Below are 24,544 nucleotides of genomic sequence, written 5' to 3'. Positions count from 1 at the left end.
ACTTATGACATATATCAAAGCTCTATAGCACTTACCAGGTCCAGTCCAAAGACTATTTCTATCTACGTAGCTACTTATAGCTAAGTACTAGGTATTTAAACCTACTCCAGGTAGCTATTTTTACCTGCTTTTTCCTTTATTTGCATTTCGTGGCCAAACGTAGGAATGGCGCAATATGGTGTGTACCAAATTTCTTGATTCACTTACACTGACGATGAATACCACAAAAATATTGGACAAAAATTATTACTTTCTAATCAACAGCACCCAGTTCCATTTTCTAGGAGCTTAGGATCAAAGTTATGTGATAAAAAGTGTAGAATGTCTTACAAATCTGTATCAATTTCAAAGTTTACCTTCATGCATTTTTACATTTTAAAAAGGTTTTTGGGGCGAATTTTGATGCATTTCCTCTGCATTCTACACCCTCGTAAAGTATTCAAATTTACACTCTGAATTTTGCCGTGTACATGTACAACATAATACATAAAATGACTGACCTGTAACAGGTAAAAGTAGGTATAAGTAGCAACTTTAAGTAGGTTAAAATACCTAGGTAGCTATTAATAGCTACATAGGTAGAAATAGTCTTTGGACTGGGCCTGCTTACTGTTAGCAAGGTTAAAGTTTCAGACAGAATGACGGAAAGGACAAAAAAAAATATGCCCCCCCGATCTTCGATCTCGGGGGCATAAAAATCTTTTAGTGAAAATTCTTAGATTCAGGGAAAAAAGCATCAACAAAATGGCGGGTATTTTGGGTGTATAATTGTATTATTACCAGTCCTTTCTGTTTGCTTCCTATATTTCACTCATTGTAAAAATATGGATGCTCTCTTTAATTATCTTCAAAAATCAGCTCCTCATGACGTAATATTTAGGCATGGGCCCCAACAATGACAACAAACAAAATGGCGCACGACTACTGGGCACGCACAACTTTAGGACCTTCAGCCATATACACTGTACATATGTAGTTATAGAAATAGTTATAGAAATTGTACTGGGCCTACAGTATATAGCGTTTTCATTGCTTACTTTTTAACCTTTGGTGTAGTTCAGAGTTCCTCCATTTTTGCGAAACGATAATGTGACCAATTGGTACGTTTAAATTACATGTTTTTTCCACAAGAGACGAAAGATCAAAATCATCGTCATTTTCAGCACTTTCCATATTTCATTTCAACTAAATTTTCCGCGAAATGGGTTAAAAATTTATTGATTATGGAACCCGAGTCAAACAAATCGAAAATGTTTATTTCTAAATATTGATAATAGATCTGAATTTCATATATCTATAACTTTTGGATATTTGTCCAATGCTTATCAAAATTTATCAGCATAAAGATAATGATGAAAGAATAGATAAGAACGTAAACAATCGGGATCGGAGTCTGAAATGGATGGGCGGAGCTGAATTTACTCTTCTAATTCTAAGAATGGGGTATTTTTGCATAAGGTAGACGTAATGACATCTGTAAAGCTTGAAGGAAGACTGATCACTCCAGCAAAAGTCGAAGGGCTAGCTGATGTATATACAACAACAAATTTCACACTTTTAAAATCAAGGTAGATCCCATTTTCAAAAAAGACAAAATGTTGCAGATAATTTTTTTTTTTTTAGATAGAAAAAATATCGTCATCTTAACATCTAACATTTCAGGTGGATATCTGATGATGAAGTGTCTACTTGTCAGTGGTGCAAAAATAAGTTCAATCAGCTGAGGAGGAAACATCACTGTAGGCAGTGTGGAAATGTGTTCTGCAGCAAATGTTGCAATGAAAAGGTATATTTATGGAGCGCCAAATTAACATAAACTCATATATTATTGAAGTTATCTTTAATTATCTAAAGATGTCATCAATTCAAATAATCATTGATTTTATGTCTCCAACTTTGAATCATTAATTGTGCACATTAATTGATGTGCCCATTTGAATTGTCACTCTCTTCAAATGAATTAATCATATCAATAATTGAATCGATTCACACCATAATACAACTGAAGATGCACCCATCAATTTAATGAATGTACCCAATTATTACTCTCCTCTATTGAATCATTGTGGGAAGAGGGGGGGGGGGGGAATTCAATTGATACACATGATCTTCGAATCATTGCTCTCTTCAGCTTAATTCTTTTGATGCATGCAATAATTCTTTTGGAGATAGGGCAACTATTTGATTATCTTCAATTCAACATAATTCTGATCTCTTTAATTGAATTGTTGTTTTCTTTAAAAGAGTTGATGTGCACATTAATTCCTTTTACAAAATCATAATGATTGTAAATAGTAAATTGAAATAAAGAGATAATGAAATCATGTATACCAAGCTCTGGATTAATTTCTGCAAGCTATATTTGCACCACATTGATGCAGATATCATATTGATTTGATGAGAGCAATAATTAAATTGATGCACACATGAATTCAATTGATAAGAATAATTATTGATTTGATGCATGCATCAGCTGAATTATTGAATGTAATAATTTAATCAAGGATATTTTCAAATAGTTAATTTTGTTAATTTGTCACTCCTATTTAATATATGACTGAACACTGATAGAAAGTGGCAAAGTAATATTCCAATGATCTTTCATTCTCTCTTAAGCATTATTTTATTTATTTTTTTAATTCATAACCTTATGAGTAAGTAGAGATTGAGATTATGGTTAATATATTTACCCATACATGCAGGAGATATCGCACCTGTGGAATATCAATATTACACAATCTTGAATGATAAATTTTTATCTTAAAATATATAATATCTGTTATGACAAACAGCATTATCATAATGATAAATACACAATATATGTAATACATTTGCTGTGACAGTCATATTGAATTGCACTAAATACACTTGTCAATGACTATTTATAATGCATACAAAATATACTTGCACATAAAGAGGGTTCACTTATAGGTCAGTCGTAGCTTTTCAGGACACCAGCAAAAAATTGCTGCTGACACATGTAATTTTACAAGATTTGTCACTCAATTTCCAGCATTAATGATATTTTACACCAATGTCAAACTTTCTTTAAATCTAGAATGATTGTTACTTAATAATATTATTAATAACCATATCCTTTAAATCTCGTTACCAATGTGATTATCAACAACTTTTCAAATAAATTAACTCATATTCATTGATTTTGATATCAAAGCCACCATTTCTTTTCAAATCACTCTAAAGATTGATCTTATATTAGAAAAAAAATAGTTTGGACAAAAAAAAAATTAGTTTAGAGTCCGTTATACATCTTTATACTTATTTCAACAACATAAACTCCTTCTTTTATCATTTTATTTTTTTAAGTCGTATGTAAGTCCATGCATCTCTTGTATATTTTGAATCAGAGTTATCCAGATGACTATCGATATATTGAAGTCTACAGGACTATCAAAAACCTGTAAGAAATTAAGAGCCCAAGTTATCAAGAGTCGGCTAAATCCAGAAATTGGCAATCCAATCGTTAAATCTTACCATGTTAATACATGTAGAATGCTCGGTGCTACTAGTAATCTACGTTTTTGTGTAAGAATTTGGCGATCCTATCAATAAATCTTAAATCTTGCCATATTAACAGAGTTTGTGACCAACTCTCAAACATCTTCGTTATAAGTGAATATATATTTGTCATTATGTTGATATTTTCTGGAAACATAATTATCTTCATTTTTTGTAGATTCCGTTACCACAGCTTGGTATAGAGGATCCTGAGAGGGTGTGTGAATCATGTCGCCCTGTCACAGAATTCATCACAAAATCACGGTCTCCCCTACAGGTAATGTCGCCCTGTCACCGAGTTCATCACAAAATCACAGTCTCCCCTACAGGTAATGTCGCCCTGTCACCGAGTTCATCACAAAATCACAGTCTCCCCTACAGGTAATGTCGCCCTGTCACAGAGTTCACCACAAAATCACGGTCTCTCCTTCAGGTAATGTCGCCCTGTCACCAAGTTCATCACAAAATCACAGTCTCCCCTACAGGTAATGTCGCCCTGTCACAGAGTTCATCACAAAATCACGGTCTCCCCTACAGGTTATGTCGCCCTGTCATAGAGTTCATCACAAAATCTCAGTCTCACTTAAGGTAATGTCGCCCTGTCACAGAGTTCATCACAAAATCACAGTCTCCTCTACAGGTTATGTCGCCCTGTCACAGAGTTCATCACAAAATCACAGTCTCCCCTACAGGTAATGTCGCCCTGTCACCGAGTTCATCACAAAATCACAGTCTCTCCTACAGGTAATGTTGCCCTGTCACAGAGTTCATCACAAAATCACAGTCTCCCCTACAGGTAGTGTCGCCCTGTCACAGAGTTCATCACAAAATCACGGTCTCTCCTTCAGGTAATGTCGCCCTGTCACCAAGTTCATCACAAAATCACAGTCTCCCCTACAGGTAATGTCGCCCTGTCACAGAGTTCATCACAAAATCACGGTCTCCCCTACAGGTTATGTCGCCCTGTCACAGAGTTCATCACAAAATTTCAGTCTCACTTAAGGTAATGTCGCCCTGTCACAGAGTTCATCACAAAATCACAGTCTCCCCTACAGGTAATGTCGCCCTGTCACAGAGTTCATCACAAAATCACAGTCTCCCCATCACGTATCACAATACATTCTGAAGCATTCATGTTTATATCTTTAAAGAACATTTCATATACAAGGAATGATTAGATTCTGACTTTACAATATGGTATATTTGATTGATTTATGAGGCATTTGTTGTAGAACTATAAGTCCGAAGCTGCTGTTAATCTGGTGAATCAGTGTGGAGAAATCTCAGGACTCTGCAAGGTTTGTTGTGTTATTACAGACTATGTGTTTCTTGCATACAGAGTTGCATCTTAAAATATTTTAATGTATGTTATATTTTGTACCATATTTCAGGTTATTTTTGCATTAGGAAGATTTGGTTGAATTTTCTAGAAAAAGTAGATTGAATAGTTTGGGCTTTTTTTTTTTTTTTTTGTATTTTTACTTTATACAATCAGGATTCATATGAATTGAAATATAGGCACTCATATTTTTAACAATCCATCATCCATCAAAATAAGCCAAAATTACTGGATTAATACAGAATACCATTGTATTAAAACATGAGTGATAAAAATGAAATATGCCAGCAAAGTTTCTGTTCAATAACAAAAATGTCCGTGTTTTTCAGGTTGTTGAGCTTGGTGGTGTCCAGACATTGATTGTGTTAGCAAAGAATGAAAGTCTGAGTCCTGTTATACAGGTATGGAAGGCTTACCCCCCCCCCCCCCACCCCCCCACCCCAAACATGGCTCTCCTTAACAGCAACATATCCATGTACTAGTTACTGATATATGACCTAGATCCATTTTTTTTTCAGTATGTACTAATGATATATGACTACAAGTGTTGGATTTATTTCTCTGCAGAGTAAAGTTATTTCTGGTCTCCAGATTCTCTCCACTCATCAACCACTTCACAAATACCTGGCTGAGGCAGGTGCCATCAAGGCCATCTGTAGGTAGGGAAATCTTCTTTTAATATAACACCACCTCTAGTTAGGAAGATAATGATCTACTGTCAGTATCATCCCATTTGTGGGAAAGGAAATATGATTTACCATCAGCAGCATATCTTATATCTGTAGATAAGAGTAATGTCAAAATCACACCGTCTCAATCTGACTGACGTACAGACCAAACTCCCCGTCGAGGCCTCATTACGTCACCTACGAATAGACCTCTCCTATGTGACGCAGTACAATATACAGATTTGTATATTGTGAGTCCGCAATTATCACGCAGGCAAATAACACTGAAGAAGTAGTTCATAGTTAAAAGTTTAAAGATATTGACATTAAGAGCATTTTATTTTAAACAAAATGATCAAACAATCATTAAAAAGTAGGGGGACTCTGTTCAAATTATTGTGTAAAGTTTTTCGTCATTCTACAATGACATCACACAGTATATGTGACCTAAGAAATCGCTATCCCATAATGCCTAACTGGAAGAGTTTGGTTTGTAAGCAAACGAACTCTGGCGGAAGTTTGACGTACAGACCTATATCATAAATATATAAGTCAGATTGACATCATCTGTAAATAGGACTACTGTCAATGTCATGCCATCTGTAGTTAATGTCATACCATCTGTAGATAGGACTACTGTCAATGCCATGCCATCTGTAGATAGGACTACTGTCAATGATATACCATCTGTAATTAATGTCATACCATCTGTAGATAGGACTACTGTCAATGTCATGCCATCTGTAGTTAATGTCATACCATCTGTAGATAGGACTACTGTCAATGCCATGCCATCTGTAGATAGGACTACTGTCAATGATATACCATCTGTAATTAATGTCATACCATCTGTAGATAGGACTACTGTCAATGCCATGCCATCTGTAGATAGGACTACTGTCAATGATATACCATCTGTAATTAATGTCATACCATCTGTAGATAGGTTTACTGTCAATGTTATGTCATCTATAGGACTATTTTTATTGTTGTATAATTACCATCTTTTGGTATGACTACTGTCACTTAATGTATGCTTGTAAATCATTAGGCAGGACTACTGTAACTTAATGTATATTTGTAAATCTTTAGGCAGGGATACTGTCACTTAATGTATTGTAAATCTTTAGGCAGGGATATTGTCACTTAATGTATTGTAAATCTTTAGGCAGGGTTACTGTCACTTAATGTATACTTGTAAATCTTTAGGCAGGACTACTCTCACTTAATGTATACTTGTAAATCTTTAGGCAGGGCTACTGTAACTTAATGTATACTTGTAAATCTTTAGGCAGGCCTACCGTCACTTTATGTATATTTGTAAATCTTTAATAATGATAATAATAATAATGTGCGGCATTTATATAGCGCATTACATAATTTATAATTACTCTAAGCGCTTTAACAATGTAAAATGTAAAACATGATAAGATTAATCAGAGCATAAAATATAACATCCAAATAAAATAAAACAATTTAAACATTACGAGTTCATGCGACAAACCAGCCTTTACTTTAAAAAAGAATATATTACAAAATATGGTTATAAGATTTCCTAAAAAGATATGTTTTGAGGTTTGTCTTAAAACTTTTGACAGTGCCACACGAACGGATGTCTATCGGTAAACTGTTCCATAGCGTGGCAGCTGTTACATCAAACCTTCGATCTCCATAGGTCTTTGTACGAACGCGGGGTTTTTCTAGCAATCGTGAATTGCATGAACGCAGAGATCGTTTTGGTTTGTACACAGTGATGAGGTCGCTGATATAGGCCGGTGCCAATCCGTTTGGTGTCTTGTATGTATGGAGCGCCAAAGTAACATAAACTCAAATAATTGAAGATATCTTCAATTATTTGAAGATATCATCAATTCATTTGATGCGCGCAACAATTGAATTAAAGATCTCTTCAAATAATTAATGATATCTTCAATTCTGAATTATTGCGTGCATTAAATGAATTGATGATATCATTAATTCTTCAACTGAATTGATGTGCGCTTTAATTGAATTAATGATCTCTTCAAATGAATTAATGATATCAACAATTGAATTGATGCGCGCTACAATTCAATTGAAGAGAGCAATAACTGATATAATTCGCGCATTAAATCAATTGATGAGAGCAATAATTGAATTGATGCGCGCATTAATTCATTTGATGAGAGCAATAATTGATTTAATGCGCGCATTAATTCAATTATTGCTCTCTTCAATTGAATTAATGATATCTTTAATTCATTTGAAGAGAGCAATAATTCTTTTAAAGAGAGCAACTATATAATTAAAGATATCTTCAATTCAACATATCCACAATTGAATTAATGATATCTTTAATTGAATTGTTGCTCTCTTTAAAAGAATTGATGCGCGCATTAATTCATTATACAAAATCATTGTAAATGATTTAAAGATATCTTCAATTGAATTAAAGAGATCATCAAATTATTTATACCGAGCTCTAAATTCATTATTGTGAGCAATATTTCTACTAAATTGATGCTCTCATCAAATGAATTGAAGAGAGCAATAATTGAATTAATGCGCGCATCAAATCTATTATTGCTCTCATTATTTGAATTAATGCGCGCATCAATTGAATTGAAGAGAGCAATAATTGAATTAATGCGCGCATCAAATCTATTATTGCTCTCATTATTTGAATTAATGCGCGCATCAATTGAATTAATGAGAGCAATAATTGAATTGAAGCGCGCATTAATTCATTTGATGAGAGGAATAATTGAATTGATGATATCTTCAAATAATTGAAGATATCTTCAATTATTTGAGTTTATGTTAATTTGGCGCTCCATATGTATGTGTGTAGTAAAATCTTGTATTCAACACGGGAATCAACTGGAAGCCAGTGCAAGGACACAAGCACCGGTGATATATGGTCATGCTTCCTGACCCGGGCAACAAGTCGAGCTGCTGAGTTTTGGATTGTCTGTAGCCTGCTCAGATCTGTTTGGGGTAGCCCTTTGAATAATGCATTTCCATAGTCTAAGCGTGATAACACAAGAGAACATACAAGTGTCTTGCAGGCGTCATCATTGATGAAAGAACGAATCTGTGCAATATTCCGTAGATGATAATAACAAGAACGAGAAATGGAACTAATATGATTTTTAAAAGAAAGTACACTGTCGAAGAAAAATGTATTTAGGCAGGATACTGTCACTTAATGTATACTTGTAAATATTTAGGCAGGGCTACTGTAACTTAATGTATACTTGTAAATCTTTAGGCAGGACTACTGTCACTTAATGTATTGTAAATCTTTAGGCAGGATGCTGTCACTTAATGTATTGTAAATCTTTAGGCAGGATACTGTCACTTAATGTATTGTAAATCTTTAGGCAGGGCTATGCAACTTAATGTATATTTGCCATGATGTTGCAGTATCTTGACAAAAACAGACCTGTCCTTTGAACAGACATTGGTGGAAGGAATCAGTACCTTGAAAATATTCTGCAGACTTCCTGATCTAAAGAGTAAAGGTATAATGGGAATACTTCTTAATTTAAAGGCTATCTAGAACACTACAGACTTCCTGATATAAATGTATATCTAGAACCTTCCAGACTTCTTTATCTAAAGTATAGAGGTTTTTGGAATCTCCCAGACTTCCTGATTTAAAATCTTTCAGTGATGAGTTATTTTAGACAAGATTTATTGATATCTGTGACAAATAGATGGCCGACATAAACCCCTATTCTTTCTTACTATTATTAACAAGTTAGCTTCAACATCTGCAACTCTGGGTAGTGATAACTTTGGTGAGAACAGGTGCAAATGATAGATTCTACATTAAAAATATTTTATCATGTGTAACTTTTCCATGAATTTGTAATTACCTGGAAAAAAAATTGTATTATATCAAACGTTTTTGATACAATTTTGTATTATGATTATTATATATGAGGCTTGTTTGATGTAAGTGTTGTGATTGATTTCTGATTTCTCCCCCCCCCCCCCTAGCTCTGGAGGATGGCGTCCTGGAACCTGTACTGAGATTGAGCTGCACTTCTCACTGTAACGCTGTGTCTCTGGTTGCAGTGAGCACGCTCAGTCTGATCGCTGAGGATACAAATACTCACAAGATGATCTTGGACAGTCCACTTAATGTCCTGTCCTCAGTGTGCTCACTGGCCACATCAGATGATGAACAGGTAAAAACACATCAGACGATGAACAAGTAAAAACACATCAGATGATGAACAGGTAAAAACACATCAGATGATGAACAGGTAAAAACACATCAGACGATGAACAAGTAAAAACACATCAGATGATGAACAGGTAAAAACACATCAGATGATGAACAGGTAAAAACACATCAGACGATGAACAAGTAAAAACACATCAGATGATGAACAGGTAAAAACACATCAGATGATGAACAGGTAAAAACACATCAGATGAGGAACAGGTAAAAACACATCAGACGATGAACAGGTAAAAAGGTGATGTTTATTAACATCAGAAGCTGATCAGGTAAAGAGGCAGTAGATATTTATGTTTTATACAATAGTAATTTGGTGTATTGTGAAGCCAGCTTATAATTCTGATGTGTGGACAGATGACTTTAGACCCCTAAAACTGGCCTTCAATTGATGCCCTGTAATATGTTAAATCATATCCTATTCTTATTGTCCTATAGATTAGGCTGGGAGTTCTTACAGAAATGAAAGTAGAATGTCATATGAAAAATATTTTTGAAAATACCGGTACATGAGGGTATGAACCACAACACTAAATTCATGCCATCATACCGGTACTTTTCATGAAGCACATTTATACCCTCATATTTTGAAAAATGAAATTCATTTCTTAAATATCTCCTATTGATAATGTTCTGTATACTAGAGTTATTTCCCATTGATACCCTATATATTTCCAGCGGACCCAGTATCACATTGATGCCATGATGTAGACAGAAGGTGAAACGGTGTGATTTATAAATTTTGTGCTGTGCTTTCTTTAATGATTTGCTTGTACTTTGTCCTTATTTTCTGGTACTTAGATATAGGATGTTAAATTCTTTTGTCTTCTGAGTTTTATTTCCTGTTACTTAGATGTAGGATGTTAAATTCTTCTGTCTTCTGAGTTTTATTTCCTGTTACTTAGATGTAGGATGTTAAATTCTTTTGTCCTCTGAGTTTTATTTTCAGTTTATACTGAGATGTAGGATGTTAAATTCTTTTGTCCTCTGAGTTTTATTTTCAGTTTATACTTAGATGTAGGATGTTAAATTCTTCTGTCTTCTGAGTTTTATATTCTGTTACTTAATTTAGATGTAGGGTGTTAAATTCTTCTGTCCTCTGAGTTTTATTTTCTGTTACTTAGATGTAGGATGTTAAATTCTTCCGTTTTCTGAGATTTATTTTCAGTTACTTAGATGTACTAGGATGTTAAATTCTTTTGTCCTCTGAGTTTTATTTTCTGTTACTTTATAGATGTAGGATGTTAAATTCTTCTGTCTTCTGAGTTTTATTTTCAGTTTATACTTAGATGTAGGATATGTTAAATTCTTCTGTCTTCTGAGATTTATTTTCAGTTTATACTTCCATGTAGGATGTTAAATTTTTCTGTCTTCTGAGTTTTATTTTCTGTTACTTAGATGTAGGATGTTAAATTCTTCTGTCTTCTGAGTTTTATTTTCAGTTACTTAGATGTAGGATGTTAAATTCTTCTGTCTTCTGAGATATATTTTCTGTTACTTAGATGTAGGATGTTAAATTCTTCTGTCTTCTGAGTTTTATTTTCAGTTACTTAGATGTAGGATGTTAAATTCTTCTGTCTTCTGAGATATATTTTCTGTTACTTAGATGTAGGATGTTAAATTCTTCTGTCTTCTGAGTTTTATTTTCTGTTACTTAGATGTAGGATGTTAAATTCTTCTGTCTTCTGAGTTTTATTTTCAGTTACTTAGATATAGGATGTTAAATTCTTCTGTCTTCTGAGTTTTATTTTCTGTTACTTTATAGATGTAGGATGTTAAATTCTTTTGTCTTTTGAGTTTTATTTTCTGTTACTTTATAGATGTAGGATGTTAAATTCTTCTGTCCTCTGAGTTTTATTTTCTGTTACTTAGATTTTATTTTCTGTTACTTTATAGATGTAGGATGTTAAATTCTTCTGTCCTCTGAGTTTTATTTTCTGTTACTTAGATGTAGGATATGTTAAATTCTTCTGTCGTCTGAGTTTTGTTTTCTGTTACTTAGATGTAGGATGTTAAATTCTTTTGTCCTCTGAGTTTTATTTTCAGTTTATACTTAGATGTAGGATGTTAAATTCTTCTGTCTTCTGAGATATATTTTCAGTTACTTAGATGTAGGATGTTAAATTCTTCTGTCTTCTGAGTTTTATTTTCAGTTACTTAGATGTAGGATGTTAAATTCCTCTGTCTTCTGAGATATATTTTCTGTTACTTAGATGTAGGATGTTAAATTCTTCTGTCTTCTGAGTTTTATTTTCTGTTACTTAGATGTAGGATGTTAAATTCTTCTGTCTTCTGAGTTTTATTTTCAGTTACTTAGATATAGGATGTTAAATTCTTCTGTCTTCTAAGATTTATTTTCTGTTACTTAGATGTAGGATGTTAAATTCTTCTGTCTTCTGAGTTTTATTTTCTGTTACTTTATAGATGTAGGATGTTAAATTCTTTTGTCTTTTGAGTTTTATTTTCTGTTACTTTATAGATGTAGGATGTTAAATTCTTCTGTCCTCTGAGTTTTATTTTCTGTTACTTAGATTTTATTTTCTGTTACTTTATAGATGTAGGATGTTAAATTCTTCTGTCCTCTGAGTTTTATTTTCTGTTACTTAGATGTAGGATATGTTAAATTCTTCTGTCGTCTGAGTTTTGTTTTCTGTTACTTAGATGTAGGATGTTAAATTCTTTTGTCCTCTGAGTTTTATTTTCAGTTTATACTTAGATGTAGGATGTTAAATTCTTCTGTCCTCTGAGTTTTATTTTCAGTTACTTAGATGTAGGATGTTAAAATCTTTTGTCCTCTGAGTTTTATTTTCAGTTACTTAGATGTAGGATGTTAAATTCTTCTGTCTTCTGAGATATATTTTCTGTTACTTAGATGTAGGATGTTAAATTCATCTGTCTTCTGAGTTTTATTTTCAGTTACTTAGATATAGGATGTTAAATTCTTCTGTCTTCTGAGATTTATTTTCTGTTACTTAGATGTAGGATGTTAAATTCTTCTGTCCTCTGAGTTTTATTTTCAGTTACTTAGATATATGATGTTAAATTCTTCTGTCTTCTGAGATTTATTTTCTGTTACTTAGATGTAGGATGTTAAATTCTTCTGTCTTCTGAGTTTTATTTTCAGTTACTTAGATATAGGATGTTAAATTCTTCTGTCTTCTGAGATTTATTTTCAGTTTATACTTAGATGTAGGATGCTAAATTCTTCTGTCTTCTGAGATTTATTTTCTGTTACTTAGATGTAGGATGTTAAATTCTTCTGTCTTCTGAGTTTTATTTTCAGTTACTTAGATATAGGATGTTAAAGTCTTCTGTCTTCTGAGATTTATTTTCAGTTTATACTTAGATGTAGGATGCTAAATTCTTCTGTCCTCTGAGTTTTATTTTCAGTTTATACTTAGATGTAGGATGTTAAATTCTTTTGTCCTCTGAGTTTTATTTTCAGTTTATACTTAGATGTAGGATGTTAAATTCTTCTGTCTTCTGAGTTTTATTTTCTGTTACTTAATTTAGATGTAGGATGTTAAATTCTTCTGTCCTTTGAGTTTTATTTTCAGTTTATACTTAGATGTAGGATGTTAAATTCTTTTGTCTTCTGAGATATATTTTCAGTTTATGCTTAGATGTAGGATGTTAAATTCTTCTGTCTTCTGAGATTTATTTTCTGTTACTTAGATGTAGGATGTTAAATTCTTCTGTCCTCTGAGTTTTATTTTCAGTTACTTAGATGTAGGATGTTAAATTCTTTTGTCCTCTGAGTTTTATTTTCAGTTACTTAGATGTAGGATGTTAAATTCTTCTGTCTTCTGAGATATATTTTCTGTGTTACTTAGATATAGGATGTTAAATTCTTCTGTCTTCTGAGTTTTATTTTCAGTTACTTAGATATAGGATGCTAAATTCTTCTGTCTTCTGAGATTTATTTTCTGTTACTTAAATGTAGGATGTTAAATTCTTCTGTCCTCTGAGTTTTATTTTCAGTTACTTAGATATATGATGTTAAATTCTTCTGTCTTCTGAGATTTATTTTCTGTTACTTAGATGTAGGATGTTAAATTCTTCTGTCTTCTGAGTTTTATTTTCAGTTACTTAATTTAGATGTAGGATGTTAAATTCTTCTGTCCTTTGAGTTTTATTTTCAGTTTATACTTAGATGTAGGATGTTAAATTCTTCTGTCTTCTGAGATATATTTTCAGTTTATACTTAGATGTAGGATGTTAAATTCTTCTGAGATTTATTTTCAGTTACTTAGATGTAGGATGTTAAATTCTTCTGTCTTCTGAGTTTTATTAGGTCACCTGAATCATTCAGGTGACCTATTGCTATCTGTTTTTGTCCGTCGTCGTGCGTTAACATTTGAACATTTTCAGCTTCTCTGAAACCCCTGAACCAATTTCAACCAATTTTGGCATATAGCATCTGTGGGTGGAGGGGAACAAAAATTGTGAAATTCGTGGTCCCTACCCCCCTGGGGCCTGAGGGGTGGGGCAAAAACCATCAAAATGAGTGTAATTTTAAAAAATCTTCTTCTTTATTCCTGGACATCAAGAAGCCAAACTGTGGGCATAATTATAATGAGCGTTGAGCCCTCTACCAAAATTGTGAAATTCATGGCCCCTGGGGCAGGGGTTCTTGTGTTAGGGTGGGGCTCTATTGGTCATATAGTGAAAATGTAGAAATTCTTTGAAAATCTTCTTATATTGGTTTTATCTAAGGAGTAAATAACCCTTTTCTTTATGATGTCTCAGACCTAGGTTTTTTAAAAAGGATTATTGATTGAACATAAAAATGACACATGTACTTCATGACCACATAGCTATCCAATGTTTCTTCCATCCAAAAGTAAAATTCTTATATTTAAACACAAACCTAATTCAAACATTGGAAGGTTGTTACATGATACTCAGGTGACCTATAAGGCCCCTGGGCCTCTTGTTTTCAGTTACATAGATATAGGATGTTTAAATTCTTCTGTCTTTTGAGTTTTATTTTCTGTTACTTAGATGTAGGATGTTAAATTCTTCTGTCCTCCGAGTTTTATTTTCTGGGTTTGGATGTAAAAGTTTGATTTTCTTATGCTAGATATTCCTCTGCTTGTATTTCCTTTCTGACTATAGATGTAGGATATCTAATAACTCTGTATGAATTTTACTCTAAAGCATGCTGACTTGACTTGTCTAAAATTTCAAACTCTTAGATAGACTGTGTTTTGAAATACATATCATAGATAGGTCTGATAATGCACCGATAACTGATATTGTATCAAATCTGCTTTTGGTTATTTTCACATGTTCCAAATTAAATCAGTTTTCATTCCATCTTGAATTCACAGTTTTCATCTCCATAAATAGTTTTGTAATTTTTTATTGTTATTATATAATTTTCACTGCAATTCCAATTCCTCTGTTTTGCATTGTATATTTTTTGGTTGAAATAGCAAAATTCAAACTGCGTTGAAAATGAGGCTAATTATACTTTAGGTCTTTTTCTTTTGGGTGAATGGTTTTTACCCTATTTAATTTTTCTCACATTTAACACTGACCATTGACTTGTTGTGTGTGCTTGACGATTATCACAATGATTTTGAAGAATGCATGAAATAATAAAGAGTAGTGATGGATCCATAAATTTTTCAAAGGGGAGGGTTGTGACCCGAGTTTGTACCTTTTCCACTCAAAAATTGTTGGGTATGTGTGTGTTGAATACCCCAAAATGCCAAAAAAATTTCCTTTTTTAAAAACCTTAATTAAAACCTGGAGTGGGGGGAGGGTTGTATTGCAACCCCTGTCACACTCCAACCCCCTCTAGATCTGCCACTGAAGGTAATGTATTTAGTATACATTGATTTTCTTTTCTCTTTAGTAATTTTACACAAGAAGATAAAGTTTTGAATTTCTTTTAATTGATTTTTTTAATGTACACATTTCTGGACGTTGATAAGAGAGGTGACAGCAGCAGTTTAAGAGTTCCCCGGATTGATTTTGTTTTCAATGTCAACAGATGCAGGAGGTGTCGCTGAAAACCCTTTGTTTCCTTTCTTTGGGATCCAGCTGGCAGAAACATAGAATTGTTCAGGTAATCACTTCGTCTTGTCAGTGAACACAATACTACCCAGTTATTCACAGCAAAACACAAAGTTGCCTATTTAAAGGTCAGTAAGTACACAAAGGAATCTGGAGAAAACATATATATATCATAGGGTTTGTTCATCGGGGTTCGACAACTAATGCTAGTCCAGTAGCCCGAGGCTAGTAAATTTTGCCACGGACTATCATAATATCAGTTAAAAGTAGTCCGGTGGACTACTGAAAAAATAAAAACCTAATAGAATGTACTAATGTCTAATTTCTTGAATTATACAAAAATGTCAATTTTGCCCTTAGAAAATATAGCTCGTAACACTGAAATTCAAGCATACAATGAGTTTATTAGAAGGTCATTTTGCAACAGAAATGCAGGATTTTGCTTTAGACTTTGAAAATTTTACGAGTATACTGAGTATAACTGTAATTAACAAAGTCACACAATAAATAAGTAACAAGATGTGGCATCAATCAGGTTCATTAATTATCTTGACATTGAATTTGACCAGTGAATATTTTTAATACATTAGCTTCTTTAAATTGTTGGCTTTCATTGTATAGCTTAGTAATGCATGTAATGTATAATAAATCCATTTGTGAAGCCGTGCACTTCTGTGGTTTGATTGGTAGGAAGACTTCACTGCGGGCCAATCAGTAAGGAAGGCCATTCGGGGAGAACCCAAAAACCAGCAGGTGCTCTGTAATGCCGCCTGTCTCATAGCAAACCTGGCCACCAGCAGCGAGGACCAGGTAACCCATCATTTCCCTCAGTCATTCAATGAAGACCTATTTTGCAAGAGATCTTTAACAATTCGCATCAAAACTATTTTTGTGTGTCTATACAAAACTAAAGGACACCGATACACTGCTGTCCAATCCTATTGTGAATTTTCATAGTAAAATACTGTTTTTAAAAAAAAAAAATACACAGGTAAGTTGTCACGTAACGTCTTAAAATGTTAGTGGTGTTTTGGCAAGGTTTGTTCAGCTCTCTTTGCTTTTCTTACCCATGCAAGTCAAAATATCACTTATATTTCAAGGCAGTTATGTTGTGTATATGAGTGGCTGGGAATTTTGACAGAAATGAATGTAGAATATAAATATAAAAAACAAATTTCCGCTTTGAAAATACATGAGGGTATGAACTGTAACGCTTCACACTGAGGTACATCTCGTGAAGTGCTAACAAGCTTCATGAAGTATGCTGGCGTAAAGCATCACATTTCATGCCGTCATATACATGTATTTTCAAAATGAGATTTATTTGTTAATTATTTCAGGGAGGTTTACAAGAATTGTTGGATGGACTGGGAGATCTGTTGAAGCGAGACTTAACAAATCCCGATCTTCAGTGTCATGTTGCCAGGGGACTAGCCAATTTTGCCAGGTTTCAGCAAAATGCAACAAAGATCGTAAGGCACATTTTCTTCCCACAGTCGATCAGTCAAAAAACTGACAAAATTCGGTAACATTTTACATCTAAGTACACCCATGTATACTATTTCAGAAAAATATGTTGCCTTTGGTAATATTCAAATGCCTGAAATCAACCAACAGCCACATCAAGATGCACGCCATGAGGGCAGTCTTCAATGTTATGTCCATCAACCCATCTGACACCTGTAGTGAGCTTCTCAGGTGAGATTGAGGAGTTTGGGGTCTGGTTTTGTTTGGTTTCATTGTATATGTATTTTCCTGGTACACCAAATCAATCACTATTTTCTTAAAAACTCAATAAATTTGATAATGATATTATAATGCTGTGTAATCAGGTTTTACCACATAATGCAAGACCCCATGCAGTGTCTTACACTGCATTATCCTAGGGAAAAGTTCAAAGACTGAAAAATCAAAAACAACCAATCAGATTTGTCCAAGGTGTTTCATAATATATTGGTAAAACCAAGCGAGAACAACTGTGCCAGAGTGATGAAATAAAGTTGGTAATGAGAGAAACATATTACATATTTTTTGTTCTTTTAAATTCTAAATTTCAAGTCCGTTAGTGTAGTGAGTAACTGTTGATCTACTGTTAAAGTGGTTATTTACGCTGGGGGGGGGGGGGGGGGGGGGGGAAGGAGGTTTGCTACACCAAAGAAATTTGATATGGATGAAAAGTTGATATGTACAATAATATTTTGAAATGAGAAACTTTCAAATTTACTTTATTTAGTCAAAAAATGCTGTTTTACTAAAGAGCAATCTAAAAGAAATTTAAATCCCCTGCTGGACTCGAACGCGTGATATACAGTTCGGTAACCTGCATACTAACCTACGGAGCTACCCAGCTAGGTGATGATGTTTAAATGAACAGGCAAATATTGCTGATATTCATATTTTCATCCATGTTTTAAAAGGAAGTCAGCCATTATGACGATGTAGAGTACCTCCTTAAGTATGCTTTTTTCTATGTCCAACATTACGCGTGGGGGAAAATACGTGGCAACTAAAATATCAAATATATATATGTGTGGGGGAAATTTACACGCATATTACATGACCGTGTAATTGGTGGAAATTTCCCCCACACATAAATAACCACTTCTACAGTATTAGTAGATTGTGAGTTCGAAGGTGTTTTAATTTTTCTTTCCCAATTACTTTCCATTAGAACTGCATTTTTCACTGAATAAAGTAAAATCTAGAGTTTTCAATTGTGTTCTTGTACGTATTCTCCACTTTTCATTCACATGTTTTGTCTGGTGTGATACACTTCCTTAAATTCACGATTTTCCCCAAAATTTTGTTTTTCACTTTTAATGATCAAAATCTATGGTATAATGCGTTTAAAAGATTTCACATAAAAATTAAGGTTATACATCATCACAGAAGCTTATTTTAGAGAGTTTATTATTTGTTTTGTATTAAACAACGATTGCGGTATGTTTTGATTACGAAATTTTCAAAAGATCTAAGTTTATTATATCTTTCACATTTCAAGCATTTTGGGGGTAAAATGTGTCATCTAAAAGTTAAAATTTGTGACCATGCAAAAGTAAGATGCTTTATATTACAAAATTAACATTTCACTGGTTTGTTTGTATACATGAAAGAACTCGAGTCTTTGTTTACATAACACAGATTTAGGGCTAAAATATTGCTTTCATTCTTGCATTCCGAAGGTCAAAAGTTTGGCTGTCAACATTTATTCAGTTATATTCTTAATATTTAGCATCAAAAATGAAAAACTTTTTTTTTCAAAAATTGTGAACCAGTCCCTTTAACATAGTGAGTTTAGAAAGCACAAAACTTATTCAAAGTTATCAACATATCAGAATTATCTCACTTCTGACCTGTTTCTGTATCTGTTGGGGAATATGCTTGTGCCAGTAGGAGTCATTTGATGAGAAAATCTTTGCTTACAGAGATGGAGCAGGCGAACTGTTGGAGGGATTGTCCCGGCTGAAGGGACTGACCAGTGCTATACAGGACGCCTTACTAGCTCAGGCCCCAGACCTTGTCAGACCACAGTGACTAAAATGCCCTATGTCTTGCTTCATCTTATTGACTGTAATGGCTGTTAATGGAGCCATCTACTTTTGCTCACGTGGTGCATGATCTGCAGAATCTTGCATTTTGTTGTTAAAACCTTGTTTGTTGATGTATAGTTTATATAGATAATAAAATAAATTGAACTGCTTAAGCGGTTTATTACATACACTTATAGTGTTTGATGTATGACCAGTTCGATGACCTCGCTCTTCTTGTTGGACGTATTAGCCTCTCAGTAGGAGCACGTATGCATGTGGATGCCCTTTCCCATTTTCAGGGGAGGTGGTCTGATTGAGACACGAGTAACAGTATATCAGATTACAGTGTTAACTGTGCCTCGGAGCTAGTCTGGGACACGTCATCACATTCTGACAACTGGACCTCTTGCGGCAGGTCATCATCAATGTAACTTGCAATCTCTGAGTCGTGGAACATGGAGAACTCAGGGGCACACGACTTAAGTCTCTCCATCAGGACTTCTATTAATTTATTACGACGAAACAGTTTCATCTCGAGCTTCATTACTTTGGTTTCAGATGCAATATGTTCTGGTCTCTTTAGCAGTTTGTCGCGCAACTTGGTATGGGTAATCTCATTTTGTTTCATCAGCATGTGTAACCTTCGCTTCTCTTCTCGGAGCTTGTCTTGCTGTCGTTCACAAATGACCTCGCCGCTGTCCATTGTCTGTAGCTGTGAATTGAGACTGTTGGCCGTGTCTTTCAGAATTTTTATTTCTTGCTGAAGGTCAACTCTCTCTTTCTTGTGTTTTTCTACGATTTCCGTCAGATCTTTCACTTTTTCGTTAAGAACGTTCACCATTTCTGTTGCAGACGTGTGTTTTTCAGTTAGGTTTTTGTAATTATTCGTGGCTACGATTAACTGCTTTTCCCACTCCCGGTTGTTTCTGTCAAGTCTCTTATTTTCCCGTTTTAATTCGCGATTCTCGTCCTTTAGTTCTTCGTTGAGATCTGTAAGCTGGCGTTCTTTGTCACTGGACATCAACAGATGATTCAGCTTGCTTTCGAAATTCGCTATCGTCGACTTGACTAACATCATTTCTGATCGCATTCTCTCGCCGCCAGCTCTCGACTCCATGCCATACTCGTTTTCCTCATCTTGTCCATGCAGACAAGATAATCGTTTAACCGAGGGCCCTCTCCTACGTGACATTTTGATTGGAACGTCTTGCATCGTCTTGGTGATACCATTATGACGTCGTATTCACCGCCACTCTGCGCGTGCTCCTCATCCCTATTTTTGGGGGATATTTTGCACTACGCCTATCATTATCACTTTACTTTGACAATATTTTTAATAAACCAAGGGATGCTGGATTCGACCAATGTGTCTCTGATTTGACCCCCCCCCCCCCTTCCCGGCGACAGTGTAAAACCTAGGAATATGATAGGATGCTTAAATTATAGTTAGCGACTGTTGATTCGGAATCGCATAGCACTTGGCATTAGAGGTAAAAGTCGAATAAAATCTTTAAAACAAAGGTAATCATTTGAGTACGGACTGGGACGTCGAGTATAGGCTATAGGTGAAAATTTGTGGCACTTCACTTGCAGCTATTTAAGTGAAATAATCTTGAATAAAACCAACAAGTATTTAATATTGGGTTTTTTTTTCCTGTAACAAACCCCCGTGGTTCATTGTAATTCTCAATACAAACATTGTAATTCTCAATCCAAACATTGTAATTGACAATACAAATATTGTAATTCTCAATACAAACATTGTAATTCTCAATCCAAACATTGTAATTAACAATACAAACATTGTAATTATCAATACAAACATTGTAATTACTGCGTTATTGTGATAGAACTATGATAATCTCGTTCTGTACAATGTCGGAATCCCAAACGAAGCTCTGATACTTTAAAATCGGTCTACCGTTTTGCAGAAAGTATATGATGCCGTTCGCCTCCATTACTTGTCCACCTAAATTGTCAAATTGAGCTCTTAATCTAAGGTTATGACCAGGCTCCGCGGTCAGAAAACTAAGGTTATGACCAGGCTCCGGGGTCAGAAAACTAAGGTTATGACCAGGCTCCGGGGTCAGAAAACTAAGGTTATGACCAGGCTCCGAGGTCAGAAAACTAAGGTTATGACCAGGCTCCAGGATCAGAAAACTTAGACAAGCTCACTTTAATTTGATCCCAGTCTCACTGTTTTCAGTATATGCTCCTTTTATGAAAGTGATACTTGGATCAAACGCCCCAAAGCCAGATACTTTTCATTTCTTTTTTGAGCTAGTGTTCACGATTGTTTGATACGTGCTTGCTGAACGGAATGCACGTGAAAATACATAAATTTAAGCCATCTTTTCTCTCAGGTGCTTAAGCGTATTTCTATGTAAAGAATACGATTCGGAGAACTCCTTGGTGAAGAGAACTGTAAAGGACTAAAAACATCGCCACATTCACTCCTGTACAGCTGCTTAAGTATTGGTCCACTCTCCTTTCTAGTTCATCTAGCAAGAGACTTGTGGGTTATAACGCTCACCTGAGTCACCTTGCCCATCATACACAGTCATAATGCGGTTAATATAGTTAAACTGAAATCCGTATATTGTAGTCCCGTCCTAGACCCGAGGATCAGAGGCCCGTATATTATAATTCCATCCTAGACCCGAGGATCAGAGGCTCGTATATTGTGGTCCCATTCTAGACCCGAGGATCATAGTATGAATAAACCTGAATCCAGTACACCTCATAAGGATGCTTGTACAGTGTATATTTAAAATTTAACAAATTATACCCCTATGCTTTTTGAGAAGATATATTTTTATTTTGTATATTCCTTTGTAAAGCGTGAATAATGTACTCTGCACGAGAATGCTTGAATAGTGATTTGACAAATCCTGCCTTCGTGATTATAAGAGAAATTTTTTGCTAGAATACATCAATAATAGAACTTCCCACGTAAACACGACAAAATCTCATTTCATTTGATGCCTTCAAAATCTCGGGTATCGTATGGCGATTGACCTGTACACAACTTTCCAAAATGCTGTGTTTAAATGGGATTTTCTATTATTTGATCAAATCGGTCATTAATGACAATTACAATGATTTATTTGCACACGCACAATAACAATTCCTGGCAAAAGGCACATATTATAGATTATACCATGGAAACAAAAATATTCAACATACAATCAGTGATTTGAATGCATGAATATGGCACCAGACAAAACCATATTATGTTAAATTACACTGCATATACGGTGTACATGGGATAAATTAGTACACGAATTGCATTTATAAAAAGACGTTTTGAGGGACTTTTCTTGTGGTAATATTTTTTGATAGAATTTTCGGGTAATTTTTTTTTTTTTTTTGATAATGCAAAAATAAAGGTGAATTCATGGGGAAATTCTGTGGTAAATATGTGTTTTTAGCTATATTAAAACATTTACAAATAATTTTATAAAGTTTTATTTTTAATTTTTTGGGGGTATCCCATGTTTTTAATCACTAATTTATTTATTGATCGATTTCAGGAAACATGATGATTATTGTGCATATATTCAAAATACAACCGGTTCATGCATATCCATGACTCAGGGCACAGACACTCGATGCATTGAATATCAAAATCTAAAAAAAAAAAATTATCTTCCTGTAAACAAACTATTTGTTTACAGGAAGATATTTTTTTTTATCATAGATATTTAAAACGCCGGGTGCTTGTGACTCAGGGATATGTTTCTTTATAACCTTCGACAAGTTCCAGGCGCACTCTTTCATCGTGTACATATCTACTGAAGCGATACTGCTGTGCCATTTACCGACTACGTCTAGGCAGGAATCGCTTGTGATTAAATTACCCCATTCCTTTTTTCGTCATGTTAAAATGATACGATCCAGGAATTGTGGTTACGGGGGGGGGGGGGGGGGGGGGGGGGCACTTTATGAGGTAGTGGGCGAAGCCCTGGTGGGGGGGTCCAGGGGGCGAAGCCCCTGGAAGCTCCTGGATCCTACAGATTTTATGGGGCTTGAAATATTTCTCCTATTTAGTCATTTGTACTATTTTCTATCATTTTAATAAAGTGAAATTAATAAAATGAAACAAATTTTTAGGGTTTTTTGAAAAAAATTAAGTTCTCCCAATAAAGTAATTCAAGAAATCAAAAGATTTTGTCATTTATTTCTCCGGGAATGGAAGAAATTATTGCTTCTTTTATCGTTTAGTACATTTTCCGAAACAGGATACCACGATTTACCTTAAATTTGAAAATTTTAAGGGGGGGGGGGGGGGCGCCGGCTGCGCCCCCCTCTAAATCTGCCACTGAAGATGGTTCCAGCACAACCCAGGGGACCTCTACCGTGTACATGTGTGGATATACCTATTTACTTCCTTCCACTGCATGATATAATGTGTCGATCATTGTTTCTATATAAACAAGGGAAAATAAAGCTATGTACAGATGTATGATCACAGCCTTTGAGCTCCCGTAAATCTCAAAAGTGATTTGATGTTAGAGCGTTAGCTTTGAGACTGGCAGGTTGTGAGTTCGAGCCAATCTCGTCCAATGACCGCGTCAACCATAAGACGCAGATTTATAGGTAGCGAATGCGCTCTCGCCAAACAATGTGGAGTGAAAGTCAAGGGACCTATGTCATAGGAGGCGATGTTCAAGAACCCTCTATATTGTTATGCACTATGGTCTTGAGTATGGTACACTAGTTAAATGAATATAAACTCAAAGAAATGAAGATATCGTTAATTATTTGAAGATATCATCAATTCATTTGATGCTCGCAACAATTCAATTAAAGACCTCTTCAAATAATTAATGATAATTATAGCGCACATTAATTGCATAACGTCCCAACTTAACATAAATTGAAATAATTGAAGACATGTCTTTCATTATTTGAAGATATCATCAATTCAACTATTGTGCGCATTAATTCATAATTGATTTGATACAATTCATTCATTGCCCGTGTGAGTTCAATTGATGTGCGCATCAATGTAGTGGAATTAAAATTTGTATTCATATTTCTTTTAGTTTTTCTTTCAGGAAACCTACAGGGTGCAGTTCTAAACAAAGACAGAATTGGTACTGAAAGAAGAATGATACAAGGTATGGTATGTGAAGTTAGTCCAAGTCTGCCTTTGACGTTTTGTAGACGAAAAATTGCGTATTCTTCTAGATATAAAAACTGTGTTGAAAACTGAGATTCTTGGGCAAAATGC

General features: G+C 34.5%; 3 protein-coding genes across 3 annotated transcripts in view; 1 reads left to right on the top strand and 2 right to left on the bottom strand.

Annotated features, from left to right (window-relative positions):
* The window catches only part of LOC125672067 (Fanconi anemia core complex-associated protein 24-like), a 12,045-nt gene extending 10,759 nt beyond the window's left edge, over positions 1–1,286 (bottom strand). The window contains exon 1 of the mRNA XM_048908158.2: positions 1,038–1,286. Within this exon, the coding sequence (XP_048764115.1) occupies positions 1,038–1,173 (136 nt within the window). The 5' untranslated portion in view covers positions 1,174–1,286. The remainder of the gene's footprint in view (positions 1–1,037) is intronic.
* An 89-nt stretch (positions 1,287–1,375) lies between these two features.
* Positions 1,376–19,498, top strand: LOC125672056 (uncharacterized). The gene is made up of 13 exons (XM_048908138.2): positions 1,376–1,568; positions 1,663–1,786; positions 3,698–3,796; positions 4,752–4,817; positions 5,188–5,259; positions 5,426–5,517; positions 8,932–9,029; positions 9,511–9,701; positions 15,756–15,830; positions 16,469–16,588; positions 17,119–17,250; positions 17,346–17,476; positions 19,204–19,498. Exons 1-13 carry the CDS (start codon positions 1,468–1,470, stop codon positions 19,310–19,312), a joined length of 1,410 nt encoding a protein of 469 aa, XP_048764095.2. The 5' UTR covers positions 1,376–1,467; the 3' UTR covers positions 19,313–19,498.
* Positions 19,499–19,648: 150 nt separating this feature from the next.
* LOC130053786 (uncharacterized) lies at positions 19,649–20,521 on the bottom strand. The gene has a single exon (XM_056161355.1). The coding sequence runs from the start codon at positions 20,519–20,521 to the stop codon at positions 19,649–19,651; it is 873 nt and encodes a 290-aa protein (XP_056017330.1).
* Between the last annotated feature and the right edge of the window lie 4,023 nt (positions 20,522–24,544).

This window comes from Ostrea edulis, chromosome 4 (assembly GCF_947568905.1).
Source record: "Ostrea edulis chromosome 4, xbOstEdul1.1, whole genome shotgun sequence".
Classification (NCBI taxonomy): domain Eukaryota; kingdom Metazoa; phylum Mollusca; class Bivalvia; order Ostreida; family Ostreidae; genus Ostrea; species Ostrea edulis.
The sequence above is the reverse complement of the archived record's forward strand: the minus strand, read 5'-3'. Positions and strand labels throughout refer to the sequence as shown.